Below are 24,106 nucleotides of genomic sequence, written 5' to 3' on the forward strand. Positions count from 1 at the left end.
TCACTGGGGCTTCTTCCTTGGGGGCCCCGCACCCCACAATGGCCCCCGCCACAGCCTTTCAACCCCCCTGCCACCGGTCCGACCTCCTCCCCCAAACCTATGGTCAGCGCGTCGGGGGAGGGAGAGCTGCGGCTCGGTATAGTGCCCTGCGGGCATCGGGTCTGGGCCGCCGGGGCCCCTCTGGTTTTTTCCCGGTGGCCCAGTGGGTCATTGATATAAGTTAAGAAATATACAGACCCACAACCCAGACCCGCAACCCACATTTATACCTGCATCTGAAAATCCTACCCAGAACCCACAGGGTAACTAGTTTTTTGGGTGGGGCAACCTAGGGGTACCCAACTTGCTTTGGGACTCTAACAGTGATTGTCTTCAAATGTCATTGCCTACATCATGCTCAATGTTAACCTTAAAATGAATGTCCTTTCTATTTTAGGAGCCACAAAAAAATTGAAAGAGGAACCCAGGAACCCATTCTGCCCCTATTTGCCATGATCCAATCAAAGCCAGATGAACTATAAGTATTCTGCCAGTATAAAGCCCATTTCAGCACCACGGAGCTGTCCGGCCCGGGCAGACTAACGCTGGGCCCCTATTGGTTCTATTACAGCGCTTTCCGCGGCACAGAGCGCTGCCAGGCGTTTAAGAGCGGCCGGAGCGCAGCGCACTGACAGAGGCGAATGATGGATGTAAATGCGCAATCCCGTGGGAGTGGCGGGGGCGCGCTTTCGCTGAGCAGGAGAAGCCACTGACTCCGGATTACAGGCACAGGCAGGAGTCACACAAGCGAGGATGGCTTCATCTCAAGGCAGGAGCGATCTGCAGTTCGCCGAGTGGATGGCAAGTTTGCCCGAAAGGATCCACAGGGTCCCCCTAACCAGCTTGGCTATTCCAGGTAGGCTTCCAAACTGCGCCCCTATTGTGTCTGCTCTGCGATACTTACTATTAGCCATGTGCTAAGGAGGCGGTAATAGCGCTCACCTTTAGCATTATGTCTGCCTGTATGGGTCTGTATGTTGGGATATGTTTAGCAATATGTAGACGTCTTTAATAAAAATATTAAATATCCATGAACATGGAAGCTCTGTTACTGAATATTCCTGGATAGTTTAGGGAATATCACCTTGCAGTATTTATTATGTACAGGGTGTGTGATTTCCCCTCCGAGAGGGGTCTATTACTTACCTAAAATCTGCCAATGTCCCCCTTATGGCTGATCCCAGTGAGAGACATAGGGCTGACAGACTGCTGGGTTGGGTTGGTAATGTGGGGGGCATCTAATTCTTTTCCCAAATATCAGTACTGATCTCCATCATCCCATGGCTGATCCCAATGATAGAGGTAGGGCTGCTGGGTTGGGTTGGTAATGTGGGGGGCATCTAATTCTTTTCCCAAATATCAGTACTGATCTCCATCATCCCATGGCTGATCCCAATGATAGAGGTAGGGCTGCTGGGTTGGGTTAGTAATTTGGGGGACATCTAATTCTTTTCCCAAATCTCAGTACTGATCTCCATCACCTCTTGGCTGATCCCAGTGAGAGACATAGGGCTGATAGACTGCTGGGTTGGGTTGGTAATTTGGGGGACATCTCATTATTTTCCCAAATCTCAGTGCTGATCTCCATCACCTCTTGGCTGATCCCAGTGAGAGACATAGGGTTGATAGACTGCTGGGTTGGGTTGGTAATGTGGGGGGCATCTAATTCTTTTCCCAAATCCATCACTTTTTGGCTCTGGACAATGACAGTCAAAGAAGTGGCTTAATATTTGCCTTTTAGGGCACATGTGTTACATAACCACAAATGTCATAGTTGCCCCACAAAACACCCCAACTAAGGAGAGGTTGAATAGTGTAACCATGTGCTGCTGGGTAACATAGCTCCTGCAAGTGCCGTCTGCTGTACTTGCCCTTTTTTACATCTTGTCTGGATTTAATAAAAGATAAAGAAGAGAAAAAGATGAGTCTACACCATGTGCGACCTGGTTACTTTTAGTTGCACATTTGCTGCTTTTTGGCTAATTTCCCCAGATATTTGTAGCTCTAGAAGATTTGATAGCTAGACAGGTAGGTGAGTATGAGCCCTGCTGCACCCATGGGTGGGATGGTTCCAGAGGGTGCCAGTGGCTGCCATAGTCCCCTAGATCTCACACTCTTCCCCTAGAATACATTGGCTGTAGAAGGATATAAGGTACGTTGCCAAAGCCACATTGGGCACCAGTGATACTGGGCATCGGGTAGGAAGTGCCGCTACACAATACGAGGGTAAAGCTGCAGGAACGACCTCTACAGTAGGGAAAATGACCTTCTCACCCCACCCCACCTGCCCGAGGCCACACGGATCAGTTCTATGACGGCATGGGAGCCTCATACGGTTTATTTTAGTGTTCACCTTCAGCTCCCCTTACATTTCCCTGGCATCGGATGCATTTCCTCTAATGATTTCTTTCGGCTACACATTGGCATTGTTCCCAAGTCATTAATATTCCTCCCCAGTCTCCCTGGAAGAGAAGTTTGTATGGCTCGGCGCATGTTAGAGCTGAGAGGGAGGGTGGCGTAATGCACTGGGGGGCAGGTAACACACGCGCCTGCCATTAAACTGCCCCCCCAGGCTGACCATCAGCCACATGATTGTCTCCTTAAATTAAATCTAGGAAACACAGTGCTTAAACCTTCATTTGCTGGAAGCCTCTTGTCAGCTGCTAAATGAGTTTAATGTGAATCTGTTTGCCCCAAGCCGAATTGTACCTTCCAAGCTGTCTGCAACCTTTCTGATGACTTGCACAGAAGCCATTAACTCCTAAGTGCCAACGATCCCGGCATCTGTTCAGCCGCTGGCTGACACTCGGGGCTTATCAGGAAACGGCACTTGCAGAGGGGGATAATAGGATTTGTAGTAATAATCACGTCCTTTCTTGGAGATCTTTGCATCATGATATACAAAAGAGAATTGTACAACTTGGGCTGACCCTGAGATCTTGGAAATATTAAAGGGACAGGTCACCTTGGTGTTGGAAGACAATGAGCAATTTATCTTTATTTTTTATCCATTGTTGTTGCTGAAATAAGTTTTTGTTCTGCAGCTCTTCAGTTTCCAGATTAAACTGGTATCTTGTTGCTAGGATCTCACTTACCTTAGTAACCAAAAAGTGATTTGAATGGCAGGCTGAAAGATAGAGGAAATAGGAGAGGGGCTGAATACAAACGTAGTATCAACACAATGGGGCACTTTTACCATAAACTACTTCAATGTAAAGCTGCCCATACACAATGCCATGCAGTGCCCCCCCATGCCCATGCAGTGCCCCCCAGGTCCCCTCCTAAATTCTATAACCGATTATTTCATTAAATTAAGTTTAGACCCTTAAAATGAATGAAACATTGCTCAGAGCGCTCCTCGTGTATTATGTATTTCAAGATATTAGCAGTTTTTAAGCTGCTTATATAATGAATTTGAAATAACAGTGCCACCTGCTGTTCATTTCATCCGACTGGCTACAGTTGGCTGGAAATTAATCAGAAAAGTTAACGTCTTGTGCTGACCAGGGAAACGTCGTGACTTCAAACAACATCACAAGATGTTCCTTTCCTCACTACATTGATCTCCTTAGCCAGTCAGCTGAAATGAATAGGTGGGGCTGTTGTTTCAGATTCATTGTATTAGGAGTTTATAAACTTCAAAAATCTTGAAAACTAGAAAAAAAAAAAACAAATATAAAAGGGCTTATAAGAGCACCCTGACACATTCATTTGTTTTAAAGGTTAACGTTGCCTTTAAGCCAAACTTTGCCCATTTCATTGCTATATACTTTGCACAGTAAACTCTTATTCCCAGAATCACATTACACCAGTCACAACACAGGCCACGCCCCTCAAACTACTCAGATGCATTAAGGTGGCCATACACCTTCAGATCCGCTCACTTGGCGATGTCAGGGGGGTGCAATGCGATAATTCATTGCCCCCAAGTGGCGGGGGCAATGACAAAGGAACTAGGGGTAGGCAGGAGAGGTTGCTGCCTGGTGCCCCCCAATTGTTGCGCCCTAGGCAGCTGCCTCTTCTGCCTACCCCTAGTTCCGGCCCTGGTCTAAGGAGGTGATATCGGCAGCTAGAATCGGCCTGTGTATGGGGACCTTAAGTCTCTGTTACTGCCCAATCAGAAGGTAGAAGGGATGAATATAAAACAGAGGAAATTTGGTGGAATTAGTAGAAAACAGGAAACATGGCGGTAACAAAAGGTCAAGGCAACATTAACATTAAAGAGCAAAACATAAAGCAGCCAGAAGGGGGAGCACAAGAGTGAGAGGGAGAAACTGGGGGTATAAATTACTAGAAGAATAAAAGAGAAGGAGGTAGAAGAACCAGAGGTGGAACTCAAGGCACGATTTATCAACATTTGATTTCAATTTTTCTCCACGATTTGAATTTTTCACAAACTCAGAACTCCCAAATTCAAATAATGGTTTCCAAAACTCAGATGTTTGATTCTTATTAAGTGCCAAAAAATTCTAAAAACGTGAACGTAAAACTTCTGCATGTAAAGGCTTGCGAGTCCATGGAGAAGTCAGTAGGGGGGGTCCTACCCAAAATGGATGGGGGGGAGTTTTCAATTTGAGGTTTTTTTAATTTATTTCATTTTTTGAGAGTAGAACCATTGAGAATACAAATTCAGTGTGTTTGAGTTGCTTTACATGGTTTAGTTCTACTGAGCTTTTTGTGTTCAGTTTTTTTGTGGAGTAAAATTTCGGGCTTTTTTCAATTGAAAATAAATTAAAAAATTTTTGGATTTGAAAAAATCTTTCCCTGCAGCTAACTCCAGGCAGGGGGTGGGGCTATAACATGGCAACTGGCAAATGGCCATTCACTGCATCAGCCTGATTCCTAATTTGGAAAACCGGCAAGACAGTTTTGACCTAGATAGCCTTTCCAAAACCAGGCAGTCTGGGTCAGAACTGTACAGGTGGCAATCCTAGTGCCTACTGTGGGAAAAAAATCACTTCTGTGGTCCTACAGGTACTACTTAGTAGCTTTAATTAAAACATTATGGAGCTAATTTATGAACGTAGGTGCTAAGGTGCACAAGTGTAGTTGCCAGTAGCAACCAATCAGCAGTCAGTTTTGAATAGTCAAGAACATTTTAAAAATGATGGGAAAGACCTGATTGGTTTCTATTGGCATCAGCATTTGTACAAGTTAGCACCTATGGGCAAATAAGCCCTCACATGTTACTTAACAGAAATTCATGTGACCCCAAAAGGGAAACAAAATGAAAGTTTTATTCTAGTTTGTCTATTGTTTTGGGCTTCTGTTGGTAAGTACTTTATCTGTTACCCATGTAAGGACCCATAGAATAGCCATCCCTATCTCCTTTGTGCCCCTGTGTTAGTTTCCTATTGTGAGAATAAGATGTGAATAGTGATGAGCAAATTTTTTCAGCAGGCATGGATTCGCAGCTAATTTCCGCATTTCGCGACTGGCAAATTTGTTGTGCGTCACTAAAAATTGTCGTGCAGCAAATTGGATGCTGTCGCAGCAAAACTGGGAGTGCTTGTGCCGAAAAGCATGGGCGACAAAAAAAATTGTGCGACAAAAGCATTTCACAAATTTTTTGTCGTTTCGCTAATTTTATGGCGAAGTGAAACGGGACATATTCGCTCATCACTAGATGTGGATCCAGCCTTGTTCAGCCTTGTCAGTGTTTTATTTACTATATTGCCCAAGTGTGCATTTCCCCCATAATTCCAGCATACCCTCAAAATTGTATATGTACCACCAGAATTCTAAGGTTAGGACTTTAACCTGGGCACAATTTCAGGGACACAAAAAAGAGTATGTGGGTGCAGGGTACCTCTCCTGGGGGTTCCACCTGGTAAAAGAGAAGGATTGCTGGCACTTTCCACTGTAATAGGAACAAGAGGCGTAAGTGCTTTCTGTATGTTTCTTATTAAATGAGACCTGCTTCCTGCAATTTGGGGACACCCAGTCATGATAAAAAGGAGAAATTACTAATAGGCCCATCATGTCTTTTCTTAGAGATTCCCTCTCTAGGATAAAGGGAAGCTGTAAAGCCTCATTAAACCCAAGATCAGGTCAGGGGGCTCTGCTTTAGAGCAGTGATCCCCAACCAGTGGCTCAGGGGTAACATGTTGCTCCCCAACCCCTTGGATGTTGCTCTCAGTGGCCTCAAAGTAGGTGCTTATTTTTTAATTTCCGACTTGGAGGCATAAAAACCACATGTACTGCCAAACAGAACCTCCTGTAGGCTGCCAGTCCTCATAGGGCTAGCAAATAGCCATGCTTGTGTTGCTCCCCAACTTTTTTATGCTTAAATATGGCCCTTGGATAAAAAAGATTGGGGACCCCTGCTTTAGAGTCTCTGTAGGTTTTAGTGTGGCCCTATACACATGTTGTGTGTGTGTGTCATTTTTGAATAAAATGCATTCATTGTACGTCTAAAAAGTCCTAGTCAGTATTTGGGGCAGTTTATCTTTTGTATTTCGGGAATAGCATCAGGCTTGTGTCACTTCATGGTACGTATTCGAGACACACACTCAGGATCACAGCGATAAGCTCCCAAGACACAGAGCCGGATTATTTACCCTTTATCTCAATGCCTTGTTTACACTGATTACCCTGCTGCCTTGGGAGGTCTACATCTGGAAGACTTCAACGCACTTTCAACTAAATATATAAATATATATGTCATAGAAAATAATTCAAATTCTATGGGATTTAGAAAACAGAGCATCATTATGTGAAGGCGATATTCATTCACTCAATAATAATGTTATTTTCTGTGATTTTTACTCTGCGTTCCATTGTAAATGGTACAGAAATAAATGGGACAGACATTGTATAGGGCTAGTGACACACATAGCAACCAGTCAGGGGGTATTGATTATTTGTCTGTTAATGAAAGTAAATATCTGATTGGCTACTGTGAGTTAGTGGACCTCGATCTAATGTTGCACTACTTATTATATCAGCTTGGATGTTATTTTAGACCCATTACACTGTAATTATTTCTATAGTAACAGGGACTCCAACCATCTGGTTCACAACCTTTATGCCCCACCTTTTACCCTCTTATGCCTAGCTAATGCTCCTTGCCCCCCCTTAAGGGAATATAAATGCAAGGTTAATATGTAGGTAGTAAAGTTTAATTATCTCAGAAATTGCTTAAGGCAGTGGTTCCTAAAATGTTTGATTGTTATCTGCTAGTAGACCCTGGGGCAACTGTTTCAAAAAACATTGAAACATTGAAAAACATTTCAGTTAGATTGACCATTATCCATCAATTGCAACAGATTGCAATTGGCTATTTCAGAGACTGATGTTCTTGATAATTCTGTGCCTCCTACCTTGTCGTTTAGGCCCTTACCTAGTCTAGCTGGATAAAAACCCCATGCACAAAATGAAGTCCATACAAAATGGGTTTGAGATATAGAAGTGCAAGAGCCACATACAGATGTAAAAACTCTTGGTGAGCTACACAAACATGAAAAAAGTTATTTGGGAATGCCAAATAAGGGTTGTGATTGGCTATTTGGTAACCCCATGTGGACTTCTAGCCTGCCTAAAACTGTGTCTCTGTGCTTCCAAAACTTGCCCCCAAGCCAGAAATGTAAATATAAGCCCCTGCTTTGAGGCCACTGGGAGCAACGTCAAAGGGGGTGGGGAGCAACATGTTGCCCCCGAGCCACTGGTTGGGGATCACTGGTCTAGTGGAAAGCACCTTGAGAAGAGTTGAGGGTAAAGGAAGTTTTAGCAGAACAGAAAAGGCCAATCTAAAATCAAGCCCATTGGTTTTGTAATTAGATGGTGGACAGGCAGGGGGCCACATACTTTTTGATGAACAGGGGATGAGGGATTTAAATTGATTTCAATGAATTTTTGTTCTTCCCTTCACTTTCTAATTCTTCTGTTCTCTCCTTGTTTTGCCTTTCCTCTGTAGATGTGGAAGAGCCAAGCGGAGCATAGGCAGTGTCTGTTTGTGTGTTTTGATTGGTTAGTATTGAAGGGATGTGCAGTTGCACTGCATGATGATTGGATGTATATGATTGTTAGGGGTAGAGACTTATTATGGCGAAAGCTTTGTCCATGACAAGGTCTGTTTCCAGCCTGGCAGTTCTCTTTAATAATTAGACATGAGGGATGGGTGCTGTCCATTGAGTTGTAACAATATGTACTGTATTTTCTCCCAGCATAATGGAATTAAGCTTCATTTTCCATGGCGCTATAATAGCATTCTGGCAGTGCAGCTGCAGAGGCAGATCTTGATTTAATGGCAGAATCCCCCTACATTGGCTGTGTCTGGGCAGCTCTTCTATAAGGGATTAGATATGACTGAGAAAGATTTCATGCCATAGGACTGCAGGTGACAATGGCGCTATAATAATAATAACTTTCACATAGTATTTTCCTAGTAACTGTAGCCACATAATCACCTAGAAAAAAATAATCCTACAAAGTTTTAAGTAGTTTTGTCTTCTATTAAAAAATAATATATAAATATATATATATATATGATAAAGTCATTAGAATTAAGTTATTTATTAAGGGGACATAGTTCAACGATAGCAGCTGTTTGGAGCCCCAGTAATGTGCAGCCATAGCAGGATTAGACAGAAAAAGCTTTTGTGACTGTGCCACATTATGGGTATATGCACTTACACTACACTTACCATTACATTGCACATGGGATATTCACATACACACAAATTTGGTGCCTTTGCAGAGATACAACTGCCATTTGGATAAAGCTGTAGGGGACTCGATGGGGCAACGTTTCTTGAGTTGCTTCCAGGGTAAAGGTTTCCTCTGTATTCTTCATTCCACTGGTAGAAAGCTGTTCCTGGGTTGTAAAATGTTCAAGGGGGAACAACGGTCACAGGGCTTAACACAACTGTGTAAAAGGCAACTTAGCCACCCCAATGCTTTTCTTACATGAAGCCCCCTCCCCACACAGCCCCACCCGTTTATCCACATTAAGCTAAGGAGTGCTGTTCCCCCTCACTAATGCAGAATTGTTTAGGTGGAGGATAATGAAGGTATAGGCAGTCTTAGCCCCCCAAAAAGAGACCAACTTCCATATAGAAGTATGGAAAGCCACCTATTCTTAGACACCCCTTGGGTGGCTGCCATGTTTGACCCCATTATATTCTCTCCAATTAGATGATGAGATCAATGCTTGTTATGATCAGGTCAGCTTCCAGGGCAGATGCTCTTGCTCAGTGGCCCTTTGTGGAGGTATCAACCAATCAGCAGTAGAGTTTACTGGTTGTTGTTTGAAAGCAAAGATCAGATTGGTTGCTTTGGATTACTAAACTGTGTGCTTTTTTATACATAACTCCCATTTTTTACTTGATGCTAGTGTTGCTAATACCTGTGCTACCACTGAAAATCTTCTTGCATTGGCCTCCACCACTGTATCCTTGTTATATGCACGTGTTGCTGCTGGAGCATCCATCCCATCCATTTTTAAATCTCCTACTAAAAGTAGTCCCCATTGCTGGGTACTAAGGATATTCAGTATATTTTTCACCTAATTCCACCCAATCCCCTCTCTTCTTCATCGTTTTTTATGTACTTTAGATTTTTAAACTTACACCAGTGGTTCCCAAACTATAGGGGTTGGTGGGCGCAGTAGCAGGGGCTGAGCCTGAATACCAGTAAGGATACAATTTGGGGAGACTGCATATTTGCACCCCTACAATCCAATACCAGTTTGAAGGTCAATTATGGTGAGAGTTGTGGTGTAACCTCATTAGCTGTATTTTTTATCAGCTGAATGACTGATACACCAATGTTTTCCTATTCCCGTGTCCTTGTTGGACCAGCAGGAACTGAAAAAGATTAACAACCACTGCCTTACACTGTTTTGATATCTTCCCAGAACAATTATTGTTTCACTAATGTACTACTGTCATCCTGTGCTTTCCATTTACCTTGCAATCCAATATCATGATATCGTACCATATATAAGATGACATTGATTTCATTAATATTACATACTGTATTAAAATATTGTTCTGCCTCAAAGTACTCAGAAGATCCATAATATGTCTGACCAGATGGTATAATGTAAAGATAAGTAGTAACTCAAATTTCCAACACATGCCCTATAGGCAGCGGTGTATGCTTGGGATGTGGCACATTGGCTAATGGAGAGCAGCTAGGCAAGTGATGCAGTGGAAATCAGTACTTTGTGGAAAAGGTATTAAATTAGTCTGTTCCCATTTATTCCATTTAGCTCTTCTCTGCCAGTGTGGGGTGAGCACACCAAAAAAGTGGGCTATTGGGACTACTCTTGTTTATACTCGGCTAGTGTGGTGCACTATTTAAAACAGGGCTGTCCAACTGGAAGGCCACGGGCCGGATGTGAACCTCTTAATGATTTCAGTGGCCCCCAGTTTGCTCAAAGCCTCCATAGACTTCACTGTAAGACACTGTAAGACATGATTTTAATTTAATTTGGCCCTGGAACATGCTTTATGAGAAGTAATAAAATACATTAGAGGGGATTATAGGCAGATACGGGTGTTCTTTTTTACCATAAAATCAATCAGCGCACCAGAGGCCCCCCCTTTAGATTAGAGGAACGGAGCTTCCATTTGAAGCAGCGTAGGGGGTTCCTCACGGTGAGGGCAGTGAGGTTGGGGAATGCCCTTCCTAGTGATGGGGTAATGGCAGATTCTGTTAATGCCTATAAGAGGGGCCTGGATGAGTTCTTGAACAAGCAGAATATCCAAGGCTATTGTGATACTAATATCTACAGTTAGTATTAGTGGTTGTATATAAAGTTATGTATGTGAGTGTATAGATTGGTAGGTGTGGGTTGTGTGTGCTGGGTTTACTTGGAAGGGTTGAACTTGATAGACTCTGATCTTTTTTCAACCCTATGTAACTATGTAACTACATGTAATAAGTTGGACAGCACTGGTTTAGAATATAAAAGTATGACAAGCATGGAAAAACATTTAAGTACAATTCAATGGAGGCAACATGTTCCTTGATATGACACATTACATTTCCATTGTTTTTAGGCATAAAGCTCCCTTTTTTGTGCTTAACGTCACCCTTTTGGTATAAGTTTGGGTCAGGATCTGGATATGATAAAGCTCAATATTCATACTGCTATAGTTCCAAAGCTCTGACCATTAGCCAATGTGACCTTCTCACTGAGCTTCTAGACGTATGTAGGTGAAAACATTCACTGGTCTCCAAGCTCGGCCCTCTCAGCCATTGCTTTGTTCCTTAAGTGGGCCGGACCCCCACTTTCTGTGCCACATCACCAAATGGCCAATGAGGTCTCACCATTGGCCAAGTGTCAAATTATTGTCATTCTTTCTGCTACTAATACCCCTTCCCTTACAGCCAAGTCTTTGATTTGGTTCTCCCCATACCCTGTCTTTCATTTACCTGCAAAACCTTGATAATTCTGGTGTAAGTGAAGCCTGTCATTGCTGTAATATATTGTTATAAAAATAGGAACAAACAGGAGCACGTCTGTTGGCTGCGCGAGAAACAAAGCTTTTTAACTTAATGAATGGAACGGAAAGAGAAGGCGGCAACAACACCGACGGATACATAATTGAATATATTCTCCATTAATTTATGGAGCCAACTTTGTAATCAGGGAAAGATAAAGGATGTTTATAAAATATACGCTAATGAGCTTGATGCCCTGAAATTGCAGGATAACAGCTGGAAGATGCAGATGCCGAGTGATCTCATTTATAGATTTATTTTACAGGATGGCGGTTAATAAAGCGTAATCAGAATGGTTTTAGTTTTTTGACTAATGTAAATCTCCTAATCTAAATATAATTAATGGCTAAATAGTTTTGAAATCAGTGGGGCTTATTTACACTGTGTGAAACTATGGCAATAAACACTTACCTTCTATCTCCTGTCTGTGTTGAGGCCACACTTATTGCCTGTGGGCTCCCAAGGGCCCTTTGCAAACAGCAGTAAATGCACAGATCTACTGACAGTTTGCACCCATGGAAGTCAAGATAAAATGGAAAAGAAAGTATTAAGAAAGTACTTTGCATCCATGGGTCCCTACAGGGGCAGGCCAAGCCGACCGGGCGCCCTAGGCAACCCGGTCGGCCAACTCCGCCCACCTCCCTGCCCCCCTGAACGACGCATGCGTGCCAAAGCACAGGAGGCGGTGCAGGGGGGGGGGGGCGATTAGATCGGTCATTGCCTCCGCCGCTAATGACAAAGTAGCACTAGGGGTAGGCAGGAGAGGCTCCTGCCTGGCGCCCCTCAATCGTTGCTTCCTAGGCAGCTGCCTCTTCTGCCTACCCCTAGTTCCGGCCCTGGATCCCTAACCCTAAGGGGCACATTTACTAATCCCCGAACGGACCAAAAGCGTCCAAACGCGTTTTTTCGTAATCGTCTGTATTTTTGCGACTTTTTCATCGCCGTCGCGACTTTTCTGTATGTCCCGTGATTTTTTAGTCACCGTTACTACTGTATCGTATATTTTTCGCGACTTTTTTTGTCGCCGTCGCGAAAAAATCAGATTGGTTTTTCCGCTGTTTACAATTGCTCAATACGAAAAAATTGCGGCGGTGACGAAAAAGTCCCGCAAAATACGATAAAGTCATGACACCGTAGAAAAAATCGTGCAAAATACGGAAAAAACGCGGCGGCGACGAAAAAGTCGCAAAATTTTCATTTCCAATCCGATTTTTTCCCATTCGGGATTCGGATTCGTGGATTAGTAAATGTGCCCCTAAGTGTCACCCTCTTCCCTGCTGGCAGTTGCATGTTAATAGACATTTCTGAAACTGACTTTCTACACTACAGAATAAGTCCGAGCAGTCATGACTCAGCCTCTTCTATCTAATTACAGTTTCATTATTTAGAAAGTTAACCTTTATTAATAAAATCTAGAAAAGAGACACATTAAAACCCATTGGAAAGGACTTGCTCTAGTAATTGGGTTCAGTTCAGACCATGGAAGCTATTAGCATGCAGACAAGTCACGCCAAGGCATTGCCTGGGCATTCTCTCTTACTCTTCCACGCAATATACTCTATCAATGTGTATAATCTAATCATGGTTCTATCCATGAATAGATATTCCTATTTAAAGAGAACCAATCCAGTTGACTTAAATTGATCTTAAAGAACAACTAAACACCAATTTTCTGCTGGATAGTTCTTCATATGTTGGATGGCCATGCCAGCTGCATCAAGCAGCTCCTCCTACCAGTAAGGGCAGAAGTCTTATGGCATTCTAGGCTTCAACATCGCTGATGGAGGCCGGCACCACATTTTGGAGCTAATTTATTTTATAATATTTAGAAATATTTTATTGGTTTTTTTTATAAAGAACCCAACCCCGCGTGTTGCTTTTGATCATACCTATATTGTGCTGGGGTTCGCTGTACACTTAAACTGGACTAGACAATCAGATTCCTGGTCTGCAAAATCAAATTTCTGTCATTTTTGGGCCATTCTTATCTTTCAAATGTCAACTACTCGCAGAGTGATATCCCCCACAATCCAAAGCATGTTTGTCTTTTGAAGTTTCAGGTGTTCCTCTATCTTGTAGCTTCAACAATCCTACCTCATATTTAGACCAAGGAAGGAAGATGTATTTTACAGCATCCGAACGCTTTAATCCAGACAAAACTATCAGAAATGGCGTGGGTGTATCACTTTCTGACAAGAAACAGCTTGGAGACCATCAAAAATGATATAGGATTTAATGGCGTTTGATGTATTCACACATAATTGCAGCTCCATATGCAACGTATGGAACGTTCTGCAAAGCAGCTCTGTCAGCGTGACATCCCATTAACATACCTCAATACATTATAGATTGTAATGTCATATGGGAGGACAAACTACACCTGTTACTTATGCAAGGAATCATAATAGTTTGCTTTGCAGTCATAATGTGTAATGTGTAATGAGCTATATTTTAATTCCAACAAATTATATTTGTAGCAGGGGATATGAAGGAATTGAGCATCCTTATTGTGTTCCCAGTTGACCTACGTAGGGCAGTCATTAAAAGTAGAGGGAACACATGGTTTTGTGTCCTCGGACTCCACTTCATGGAGGCGGTAGATGCGGATGGAGCCTGAGGAAAGAGGATTTAGTAAGGAGAAGCTAGGATCCTAAGTTTAGCTTGATACCTTAGTGAAGGTGGGGTATAAAGGCCCCATAAGTGAGGTTACAAGTTGGGTATAAGGGCCCCATAACTGAGGTTACAAGTTGGTTATAAGGGCCCCATAAGTGAGGTTACAAGTTGGGTATATGGGACCCCATAAGTAAGGTTACGAGTTGGGTATAAGAGACCCCATAAGTGAGGTTACAAGTTGGGTATAAGGGCCCCATAAGTGAGGTTACAAGTTGGGTATAAGGGCCCCATAAGTGAGGTTACAAGTTGGGTATAAGGGCCCCATAAGTGAGGTTACAAGTTGGGTATAAGGGCCCCATAAGTGAGGTTACGAGTTGGGTATAAGGGACCCCATAAGTGAGGTTACAAGTTGGGTATAAGGGCCCCATAAGTGAGGTTACGAGTTGGGTATAAGGGACCCCATAAGTAAGGTTATGAGTTGGGTATAAGGGACCCCATAAGTGAGGTTATTAGATGGGTATAAGGGCCCCATAAGTGAGGTTACGAGTTGGGTATAAGGGCCCCATAAGTGAGGTTACGAGTTGGGTATAAGGGCCCCATAAGTGAGGTTACGAGTTGGGTATAAGGGCCCCATAAGTGAGGTTATTAGATGGGTATAAGGGCCCCATAAGTGAGGTTATTAGATGGGTATAAGGGCCCCATAAGTGAGGTTATTAGATGGGTATAAGGGCCCCATAAGTGAGGTTATTAGATGGGTATAAGGGCCCCATAAGTGAGGATATTAGATGGGTATAAGGGCCCCATAAGTGAGGTTACGAGTTGGGTATAAGGGCCCCATAAGTGAGGTTACGAGTTGGGTATAAGGGCCCCATAAGTGAGGTTACGAGTTGGGTATAAGGGCCCCATAAGTGAGGTTATTAGATGGGTATAAGGGCCCCATAAGTGAGGTTATTAGATGGGTATAAGGGCCCCATAAGTGAGGATATTAGATGGGTATAAGGGCCCCATAAGTGAGGTTACGAGTTGGGTATAAGGGCCCCATAAGTGAGGTTACGAGTTGGGTATAAGGGCCCCATAAGTGAGGTTATTAGATGGGTATAAGGGCCCCATAAGTGAGGTTACGAGTTGGGTATAAGGGCCCCATAAGTGAGGTTATTAGATGGGTATAAGGGCCCCATAAGTGAGGATATTAGATGGGTATAAGGGCCCCATAAGTGAGGTTACGAGTTGGGTATAAGGGCCCCATAAATGAGGTTAGTGGCCGGAAGGACATTGCAGAGGTTGTGAACAAGTAAGAGCAGCTTTGTCCTTCACCCTCCATCAGACTGTAGGGAATTAAGTGCATAGGACTGACAGGACTGAGAGAGAGAGTGAAATGATAGAACCATACTGTGAGAATCTGGGTTTACTGATGGCAGACACATGGTGTGGATAAATCTCCTTGTAAAACTCCTTGTATAATATTAATACAGTGCTAATTGACTTTAAATTGTGCTAATTTGTGTACAAGGATTATGGGATTGTGTACTAAGATGTTAAAATGTGAGTGATTCATTGTGGGAGATTTACAGTAAGAAGTAACTAGCGAATGAATACGCTGCAGCACTCTCATCCTTGTGAAAAGTGTTTATTGTGCCAACAAGCCAGGCAACGTTTCGGGCACCAACCCTTTCTCAAGCCTTGAGTCACCTTGGGGTTCCATGAACTGTATCACTCGGCCTTATGGTCTCATTTATATGGTCATAAAACTCCTTGGTTACATAGAATATCCTTTTACAATGGGGCACATTATTCTATAAGTAATTCCCCAGTATTTACCACTGTACAAGCAGTTAGTTAGCAGTTTGGTGATGGGCAAACTGAACTGTTCCAAAATAAGAAAGTGCAGACTTACAATAAAACTCAAGGAAGAAGGTCCTGCTCACAAGAGCTTACAATCTAAACTTTATTACAGAAATCCTTGTTTTTCCAGAATTAAAGTATGTAGAGGGAAATTTTCTTTAAAAAATGGTGTGTCTAGGGTTGCCACCTACTTTTTTTGCCGATAGAAGCTGCCGATATGGGTCCCTCGGACCGACTCGGCAGCTTATCTGCCCGTGTAGGGGCAGAAACGAGCGGCCTGGCCGACCGATATCTGGCCTGAAATTGGGCAGATATCAGCCAGGTTAGAAAATCCAGTCGGATCGGGGACCGCATCGGCTTGTTGATGCGGTCCCCGAACCGACTGCCCCATAACCTTAAATGTAATCTGATCGTTTGGCCCCAGTGCCAAACGATCGGATTATTTTTTTTTTTAACTTCAAGCTCCCCGATATCGCCCACCCGTAGGTGGGGATATCGGGGGAAGATCCGCTCGCTTGGCGATCTCGCCAAGCGAGCGGATCTTACCATGTATGGGGACCTTAAAGGTCCCCATACACTATAAGATCCGCTCGCTTGGCGATGTAGCCAAGCGAGCGGATCTTCACCCGATATCCCCACCTACGGGTGGACGATATCAGGTAGCAAGGGACTTAAAAAAAAAATCCGATCGTTTGGCCCTGGGGCCAAACGATCGGATTACATTTAAGGTTATGGGGCAGTCGGTTCGGGGACCGCATCAACGAGCCGATGCGGTCCCCGATCCGACTGGATTTTCTAAGCTGGCCGATCGATATCTGCCCAATTTCAGGCCAGATATCGGTCGGCCAGGCCGCTCTGTTCTGCCCATACACGGGCCGATTAGATGCCGAATCGGTCCAAGGGACCGATATCGGCAGCTATAGTCGGCCCGTGTATGGGGGCCTTTAGGTAATGGATGGATGGGGCGGAGAAATGGGTGGAGCAGGGGTGGGCCTTTACCTTAAAAGGAAGTGATCAGCCATGGAGAGGGTCAGGGAAGGGAAAATGTATAGGTAGAGTTGCCACCATTTCAAATTTACTGCCAAATATGTTGCTGGTAAATTTGTAACACAGCATGGCCCTAGCTGGTGATTTGCTGGTTCAAATTCAAATTCAAATTTTATTTGTCACATACACAGTCATACACAGTACGATATGTAGTGAAATACTTATATGACCACCATTGACCTTAAAAAGAGAGATACAGCTTGTATAAGAATAAATATGAATAAAGACATAGAAAATTAAATTCAACTAGATCGGCCAGATGGCAACCCTAGGTGTGTCAGAACCAACCCAGCAACACCGTCTTCTTTCTCTAATGTGAGGGAAAGTTGAGAAAGAAATGAATGGACATCTGTTCACTGGAGACTGAAATTTGCTGCTCTGAAAATCAATAGCGGAAAATGAACCATAGTGGGAGTTAAATATAATGGTTTTTAATATGTTCTTAACACTTCATTATATTTAAACTTTACTGTTGGTCTGCTAAATGCTCCCCACAGACATGTTTGATGGACTGCTTATTGTGATATTGGTATTACCCAGGGCTATGGGCAGCCAGTGCCGCCAGCGTTATTTGCTGACAGCGCCTATTGATTTCTTAGGAACCGTCTGTAATTTGTGCCTTATTTGCAGACGTATATGGTATATCTGACAGAAGATTTCTTCTTTAGAAGAAGGCATTGCATTAGGGATTCAGCTCGCGTTTCCAGTTTCTGTGCGAGGTTTAAGCGCAACGAAATCTCGGCTCATTCCACTTCCATTATAGCAAAAATAAACCACTTTTTTCTTCTGAATGCTTTCGCTAAGAGTATTATGATTTGAAATTGAGTAATATAACTGAATAATCATATTTCTACTAGAGCTTTTCTGCATTGTTCCTCCCCTCTCTATTTGGCTTTACACAGTCACCTTTAACATGGGAACTCTTATACACACAATAGCAATTATAACTAAATAACACAAAAGGGTTTCTATACTTTGTGGCACCTATTATGCTGAGGGTTGGGCAGGGGCTTCACAACGGGGGCAGTGGGCCTATCAGTTGCTGACAAGGTGAGGTGATTATATTGGGTCCCTTGGGGTTCTAGACTGATGCAGAAATATAATATATATGGTGAAGCAGAACCATTCATTAGAGTTTTGGAACCGATGGTAGAAGAGAAATAGCTGTAGCCCTAACCCTTTTTATTGCAACTTTACACCTTCGGGGCTGGAGATTATAATGCAGTTAGAGATGGAGGATTTCCCTTTCTATTAAGGCTTTATTGAATTTCCATCAGTAGTTAATCTGCTATTGGGTTTCACACATTAATGGCCAATGGATTCCAATTCAATTTGTCTGTTTCTTTTGTTGGGCCAAAAACATCCTGTATATACGTAAACCATTAGCTGAGTGAGAAGAGGGCTTTGTGTGATTTCTTGCGTATGGGCAGTTTTGTTTATGTGTATTATTCAGTATATATCAGCAAGGGCTGATCTTGGAGATACGGCAGATGTGTTGCTTCTGTCTGGAGATGCTGGGAATTAAAGTGATTCTAGTTCTAGAGGCTCTGGGGTGAGGGATAGGTTTACTGACAACCAGGACCCCCTTCAGCAGTTTCTCTCTAGAATCTTTGTCAGGATCTGGTTCAGTGTAACTAATACAGGAAAGTCTGAGGTGGGCAATTGAGGCTCAAGCACCCACTATCTAGATCCCTGCTATTTCTTAAATAAATAATATGCTTACGTTAAGGAAGGCCCTAAACAGCTAGTACTTCTAGCCCACTTTGATGAATGTTAGGCCTCCGGCTTCTGAACCAAATATTGTTAAAGAGCCCCACACAACACAGAAACCCCTAATATACCTATCACTGTAACCTGTTCCTTCAAAAAGTATAAATAAATACCATTTTTATATGCTGAAATCCAGCTGCAAAACAGTTCTTCTCTTTATTTCATTTGAAATCCTTACAGCTTACAGACAGCATGCAGGAACTACATAACCCACAATGCATTGCATTGTATAATGCAAAGTTGCTTGAAATTATGTTTGCTTTTCAAAAAGCTTTAGTTGTGTTTGGGTGGAGTTCCCCTTTAACATAATGTTTCCACTTGTTCTGGATAATGGATGGACTTGGTGTTGTACCATACAGACCTAGTCATGGAGCACTGGAATTTGGGTTGCAACTAAATGGGGTCAGATAGCAGCACCATATGCCTTTGTGCCCCTATAGCTTGGAGTTGTGTCTTTTCAAGCTGCTGTAGCTCCAAAAATAGAATTATTTAGGCCAGATATCAGGTCTTATTAGGTGAGGTAGCACTTCTGTATTAGATACTGAGCTGCTAGCATGGCTTTTTTCCTTGCCAGCTTTTGGCATAGAAGCAATAAGGATATATCACAATAACAATTTTTTTCCCATAGTGTAACCCTAAAGGGATTCTGTCATGATTTTTATGGGTTACTTTTTATTTCTAAATGACACTTTTTACATAGCAAATCGTTCACTCCATACCATTTAAAGGAAATTTTCTTGAACCAACAAATGTATTTGTAGCTGTAATATTGGTGTGTAGGTGCCATCTCAGTGCATTGTGCCTGAGTCTGAGCTTTCAGCCAGCGCTACACATTAGAACTGCTTTCAGCTAACCTATTGTTTCTCCTACTCCCATGTAACTGGAGGAGTCCCAAGCTGGACTTGGATTTCTTACTATTGAGTGCTATTCTGATACCTACTGGGAGCTGCTATCTTGCTCCCTTCCCATTGTTCTGCCGATCGGCTGCTGGGGGGGGGGGATATCACTCCAACTTGCAGCAGTAAAGTAAATTTATCAGAGCACAGATCACATGGCTGTGGCACCATGAAGAATATGGCTAGCCCCATGTGAAACTTCAAACTTAAATATTAAAAAATCTGTTTGCGCTTTTAAAAAATTGATTTTAATGCAGGATTCTACTGGAGAAGCTCTATTAACTGTGTGATCACAGCTGCCTTACTCGCCTGCCATAGTCATGCCTGCCCCCATTTATGGCACAGCTCCGCCCCTGACAACACAGACCCGCCCCCTCCACACCCCCTTTGGACTCGGTAAAAAGATTAAGGAAAGGTGGCAACCCTAAATATAATACAAATTCAATGCAGGATTTATTACAGTGTTTACTAGTGCAATAGAAGCTACGCAGTATGAACTGATTATTTATGACTGCATATAAGTGTATACCACAATATATAATTATACAAAAATGAATTCTCTGTTAATAAAACATCACCGTGTAACCTTGATGAAACAAATACTGTTCCCTTTACCCCAAATTAGAGAACTTTTGTAATGGTTGCAATTAACTTTTTGTGCATATTGAATCCTGCCTTTGTGTAGGAAATGATTGTTTTGCTTTCCCCGCTCTGAACTCACAACCTATTTCTGATTAACAGAATATTTATCAAATGAAACCCGCAACAATGGAGGGTTTTTTTTTTCTTATAAACATGAAAATTGTGACTTTGAAGGGAGCTTTTGAAGTGTATATCTGAATAACAATGGCTATTTGATTGCTACACCAATCCGTGCTGTTTATATATTCAATTAGAAATTGATGTTGAATTACAGTCATTTATAGTCCCCACTGCACAGAACGCGTCAGTGTGTTTGATTATTCCCAGGCATGGAAGCAGCGAGCGGGGCAAAATATGTATCTCTTCAAATTAATATCATATAAAATTACACTTACAAATTGAAACTGGCTTTCTGCCTGTTTTCCTACTAATTTAGAAGATGGTGATGGTTATGCTGAGTGAGTCACATTTTAATATGGCAATATCCACAGGAGACTGCATGATCAGTAATGGCTCTTTCCTGCGACTAATGTTTCTCTTTTTTATCAAAGTACATTTTAGATTCCATGGAAAATTAGAATGATGAAAATAATGATATAAAGTGACCCTTTTGTTGAAATAAGATGTTCATGTTGTGTTTTATTTTTAAGTGACATGTAGACCAAAAGCTCTATTTAAACCCTAGCGTTTGGTAACATGTTGGTAACATATTTGGTGTGAACATCAATGGAACCATTGATTGGATGTTGGTGACTGTATTACCCATAAATGCCAGGGAAATTAGGCATTCACTACCTTTGAATTGAACTGAAAAAAGAAAAAGTCCAGTTGCTTTAGACTTATCTCCAATAGATACTGCAACAACACCAGTGTTAATCCAGAAATCCTCAGTCATAGTCTCAAATTCATAATCTCCCTAAATCCACTGGTCCTCACAACCTCTTCCTTAGCCTCCAGTCTTTGCAGTTGAGCTCAGAACCTTTTCCTTAGCCTCCAATCTTTACAGCTGAGCTCACAACCTCTTCCTTGGCCTCTAGATTTTACAATTGTGCTCCGAATCTCTTTTTTAGCCTTCATTATTTGCAGTTGAGCTCAACATCTCTTCTTCAGCCTTTAGTCTTTGCAGTAGAGCTCAGGACCTATTTTTACTACCCAGTCTTTGTAGTAGAGCCCAGGACCTATTTCTAGCCTCCAGTCTTTGCAGTTGAGCTCAGTACCTCTTTCTTAGACCCCAGACTGTGCAGCCAAGCTTAGAGCTTAGCCTCCAGTCTTTACAGTTGAGCTCAGAACCATTCATTCTTTGCCATTGAGCTTAAAACCTCTTTCTTAGCCTCGAGTCTTTGCAGTAGAGCTCGGGACCAATTGTTATAGCCTCAGGTCTTGGCAGTTGAGCTCAGAACCTCTTCCTTAGCATCCAGACTTTTCAGGTGGGCCCAGAACCTCTTCCTTAGCCTCCAGTCTTTGCAGTTAAGCTCAGAACCATTTTTTTCTTAGCCTCAGGTCTTTGCAGATGAGCTCAGAACCTCTTCCTTAGCCTCCAGTCTTTGCAGTTGAGCTCAGACAGAGACCTCCCTTTGGCTCTTAACAAGTCACACTGCTAAATGTTGTGCTAGCTTTATAGGGTATATTTTAGATCATTGGTACAGAAGACTGTTTTCAGGTTCTTGCCTGCCAGTTTTTTAGTTTCCCAAACTGCCTTAAATTGTACTCTGTGAAAGTTGCCTACAAGCTGAGCTGTGTGTCCCTCTTGTTCGGCCAGAACATGAAGTGAATATATCCAAAAAACAAGTAACAAGCCAAAAAATCCTATAGAGTGACTACTTGACTGCAATGGGATCAGTATAATGGAGATATTGCTCTGTTTGTTGTGGATTTGGAGTTATTTTCTTTCCATTTCTGGCATTCTATCCAGTATTTAAAAAAAAAAAAAAAATGGACCCCCATCCCCCCACAATCAAAAAGTAGATTTGTTTTGAAACTATGTAATAATATTTGTATCCCTAATATTTATTTTAAGAACCCCTTATGTTTTTCTTCTGGTCTGTTTTGAAAATCAATACCTGGTTGCCATGTTAAACAGGACGCTAGAAACCAAATCGTTTAAATTCCAAACATGAGAGCAGCAGAACAAAAAGCTAAATCTAATACCACCAAGATTATAATACCAAGAACAAATGCAAATGGAAATCATTTTGCATATAAATACCGAAGAAGAACAACCCATTTAAAATAGTACAAATTGGAAGAGTGGAGTGGAAAGAAGGGGGGAATAAACGCTGAATAAATAAACATATGGTGTGCTTTAGATACAGATTACCTGGGGAGTGGAAATACAGAACTACATTATGTACAGTTTACTCTGAGGAGCATCGGGGTGAAAGTGCTATAAGTATTCACTGCCTTGGCAGATCTTTAATATAAATATAATAACGTTCCATATGGTACAGAAGCCAACAGAGGCCCAGAGCTCACAAATTATGTCTAAATTGTCTGTATTAGTCTTGGTAACTCTTAGCGGAGACTTGGCTACCGTTTCTATGAGATGTTTATTTTTCTTAGTTGATACCTTCGCCCATTTAAATGTAATAAATCCAGAATTTCTGGATAGGCAGAATGCATTTTTTACAACCAGACCTATTTTTTAGGCTTTTGTACCCCAATCCCCTTCTAAAACCTGTTACTGTGTAGATGTACCTGCCATACTGTGGCTAAGATTACTAGAAATGTTCCACCAATTGAATAATTCCAGGCTTCCCAGTGGTGCTGCACTTGTGTCCATGTAGAAATGGGGTATGCTGAGGAAGCTGTGATTGGTTCAGTGGGCACACGAGCTCATAGACAAACATTTCCACTAGAATTAAATTATCTATTCTTTTGAGTGTAGGGATCATCTAGGACAGTGATCCCCAACCAGTGGCTCGGGGGCAACATGTTGCTCACCAACCCCTTGGATGTTGCTCCCAGCAGCCTCAAAGCAGCTGCTTATTTTTAAATTCCTGGCTTGGGGGAAAGTGTTGGTTGCATAAAAACCCTATGTTATGCCAAACAGAGCCTCCTGTAGGCTGCCAGTCATCATAGGGGCTACCAAATAGCCAATCATTGCACTTATTTGGCGCTCCCAGAACTTTTTAATGCTTGTGTTGCTCTCCAACCCTTTTTTGAATGAGGCTCACATGTATAAAAGTGTGGCGACCCCTGATCTATGACAAGTAACAGTTCTAAAGATTTATATGAGTTGTGCATTTATGGTTTTAAAAGTTGCTGGGATTCTGTTATATAACTAGGGCCCTACACTATTTGCACAGAAGACCCCTCTCCCCATCTTCATTACTACCTGGCACTTTTCCTTGTAGCATTGCCATTGTGCTGACAGCTTTCTGACGTCCTCCAGAGTGGTTCTGATAATACTTAGTATGCAGGGGCAAATTAAGCCTCCAGTACACCTTTGGATTTTGCCTTATTTCCAATGCATAATTATACAGATTGCCACAGACAGCAGTGTCCTGCAGATGAACTGGATCTTTCCTATGCTGTTGGCCCAGTTAGTGGGATTACTTGGCCTCCTCTTTGGTGAAGTTACACACAACCCTGGATTGGTGACTGTTCTTGGGGCAGTTTATCACCCCTTATAGAAAGGCTTGAGAAAAAAAAGTGGGACATTTTAACTTGTCTCGGCTCATTTACAATTGCAATGGAAGCAAAATTAAGAGGCCAAAATTAAGAATGCTATGAGCTTCCTCCAATAATGCACAAGTGCATGCATTGATACAAGGGAACCCAGGAGTTTGTCTAGCCCATTTCACAGT

At 42.4% G+C, this 24,106-nt stretch overlaps 1 protein-coding gene across 1 annotated transcript in view; it reads left to right on the forward strand.

The window, feature by feature from the left end:
* The first annotated feature begins 706 nt into the window (after window positions 1-706).
* The window catches only part of plcxd3 (phosphatidylinositol-specific phospholipase C, X domain containing 3), a 68,162-nt gene continuing 44,762 nt past the window's right edge, over window positions 707-24,106 (forward strand). The window contains exon 1 of the mRNA XM_002940119.4: window positions 707-895. Within this exon, the coding sequence (XP_002940165.2) occupies window positions 793-895 (103 nt within the window). The 5' untranslated portion in view covers window positions 707-792. The remainder of the gene's footprint in view (window positions 896-24,106) is intronic.

The sequence above is a fragment of the Xenopus tropicalis genome, chromosome 1 (genome assembly GCF_000004195.4).
Source record: "Xenopus tropicalis strain Nigerian chromosome 1, UCB_Xtro_10.0, whole genome shotgun sequence".
Classification (NCBI taxonomy): Eukaryota; Metazoa; Chordata; class Amphibia; order Anura; family Pipidae; genus Xenopus; species Xenopus tropicalis.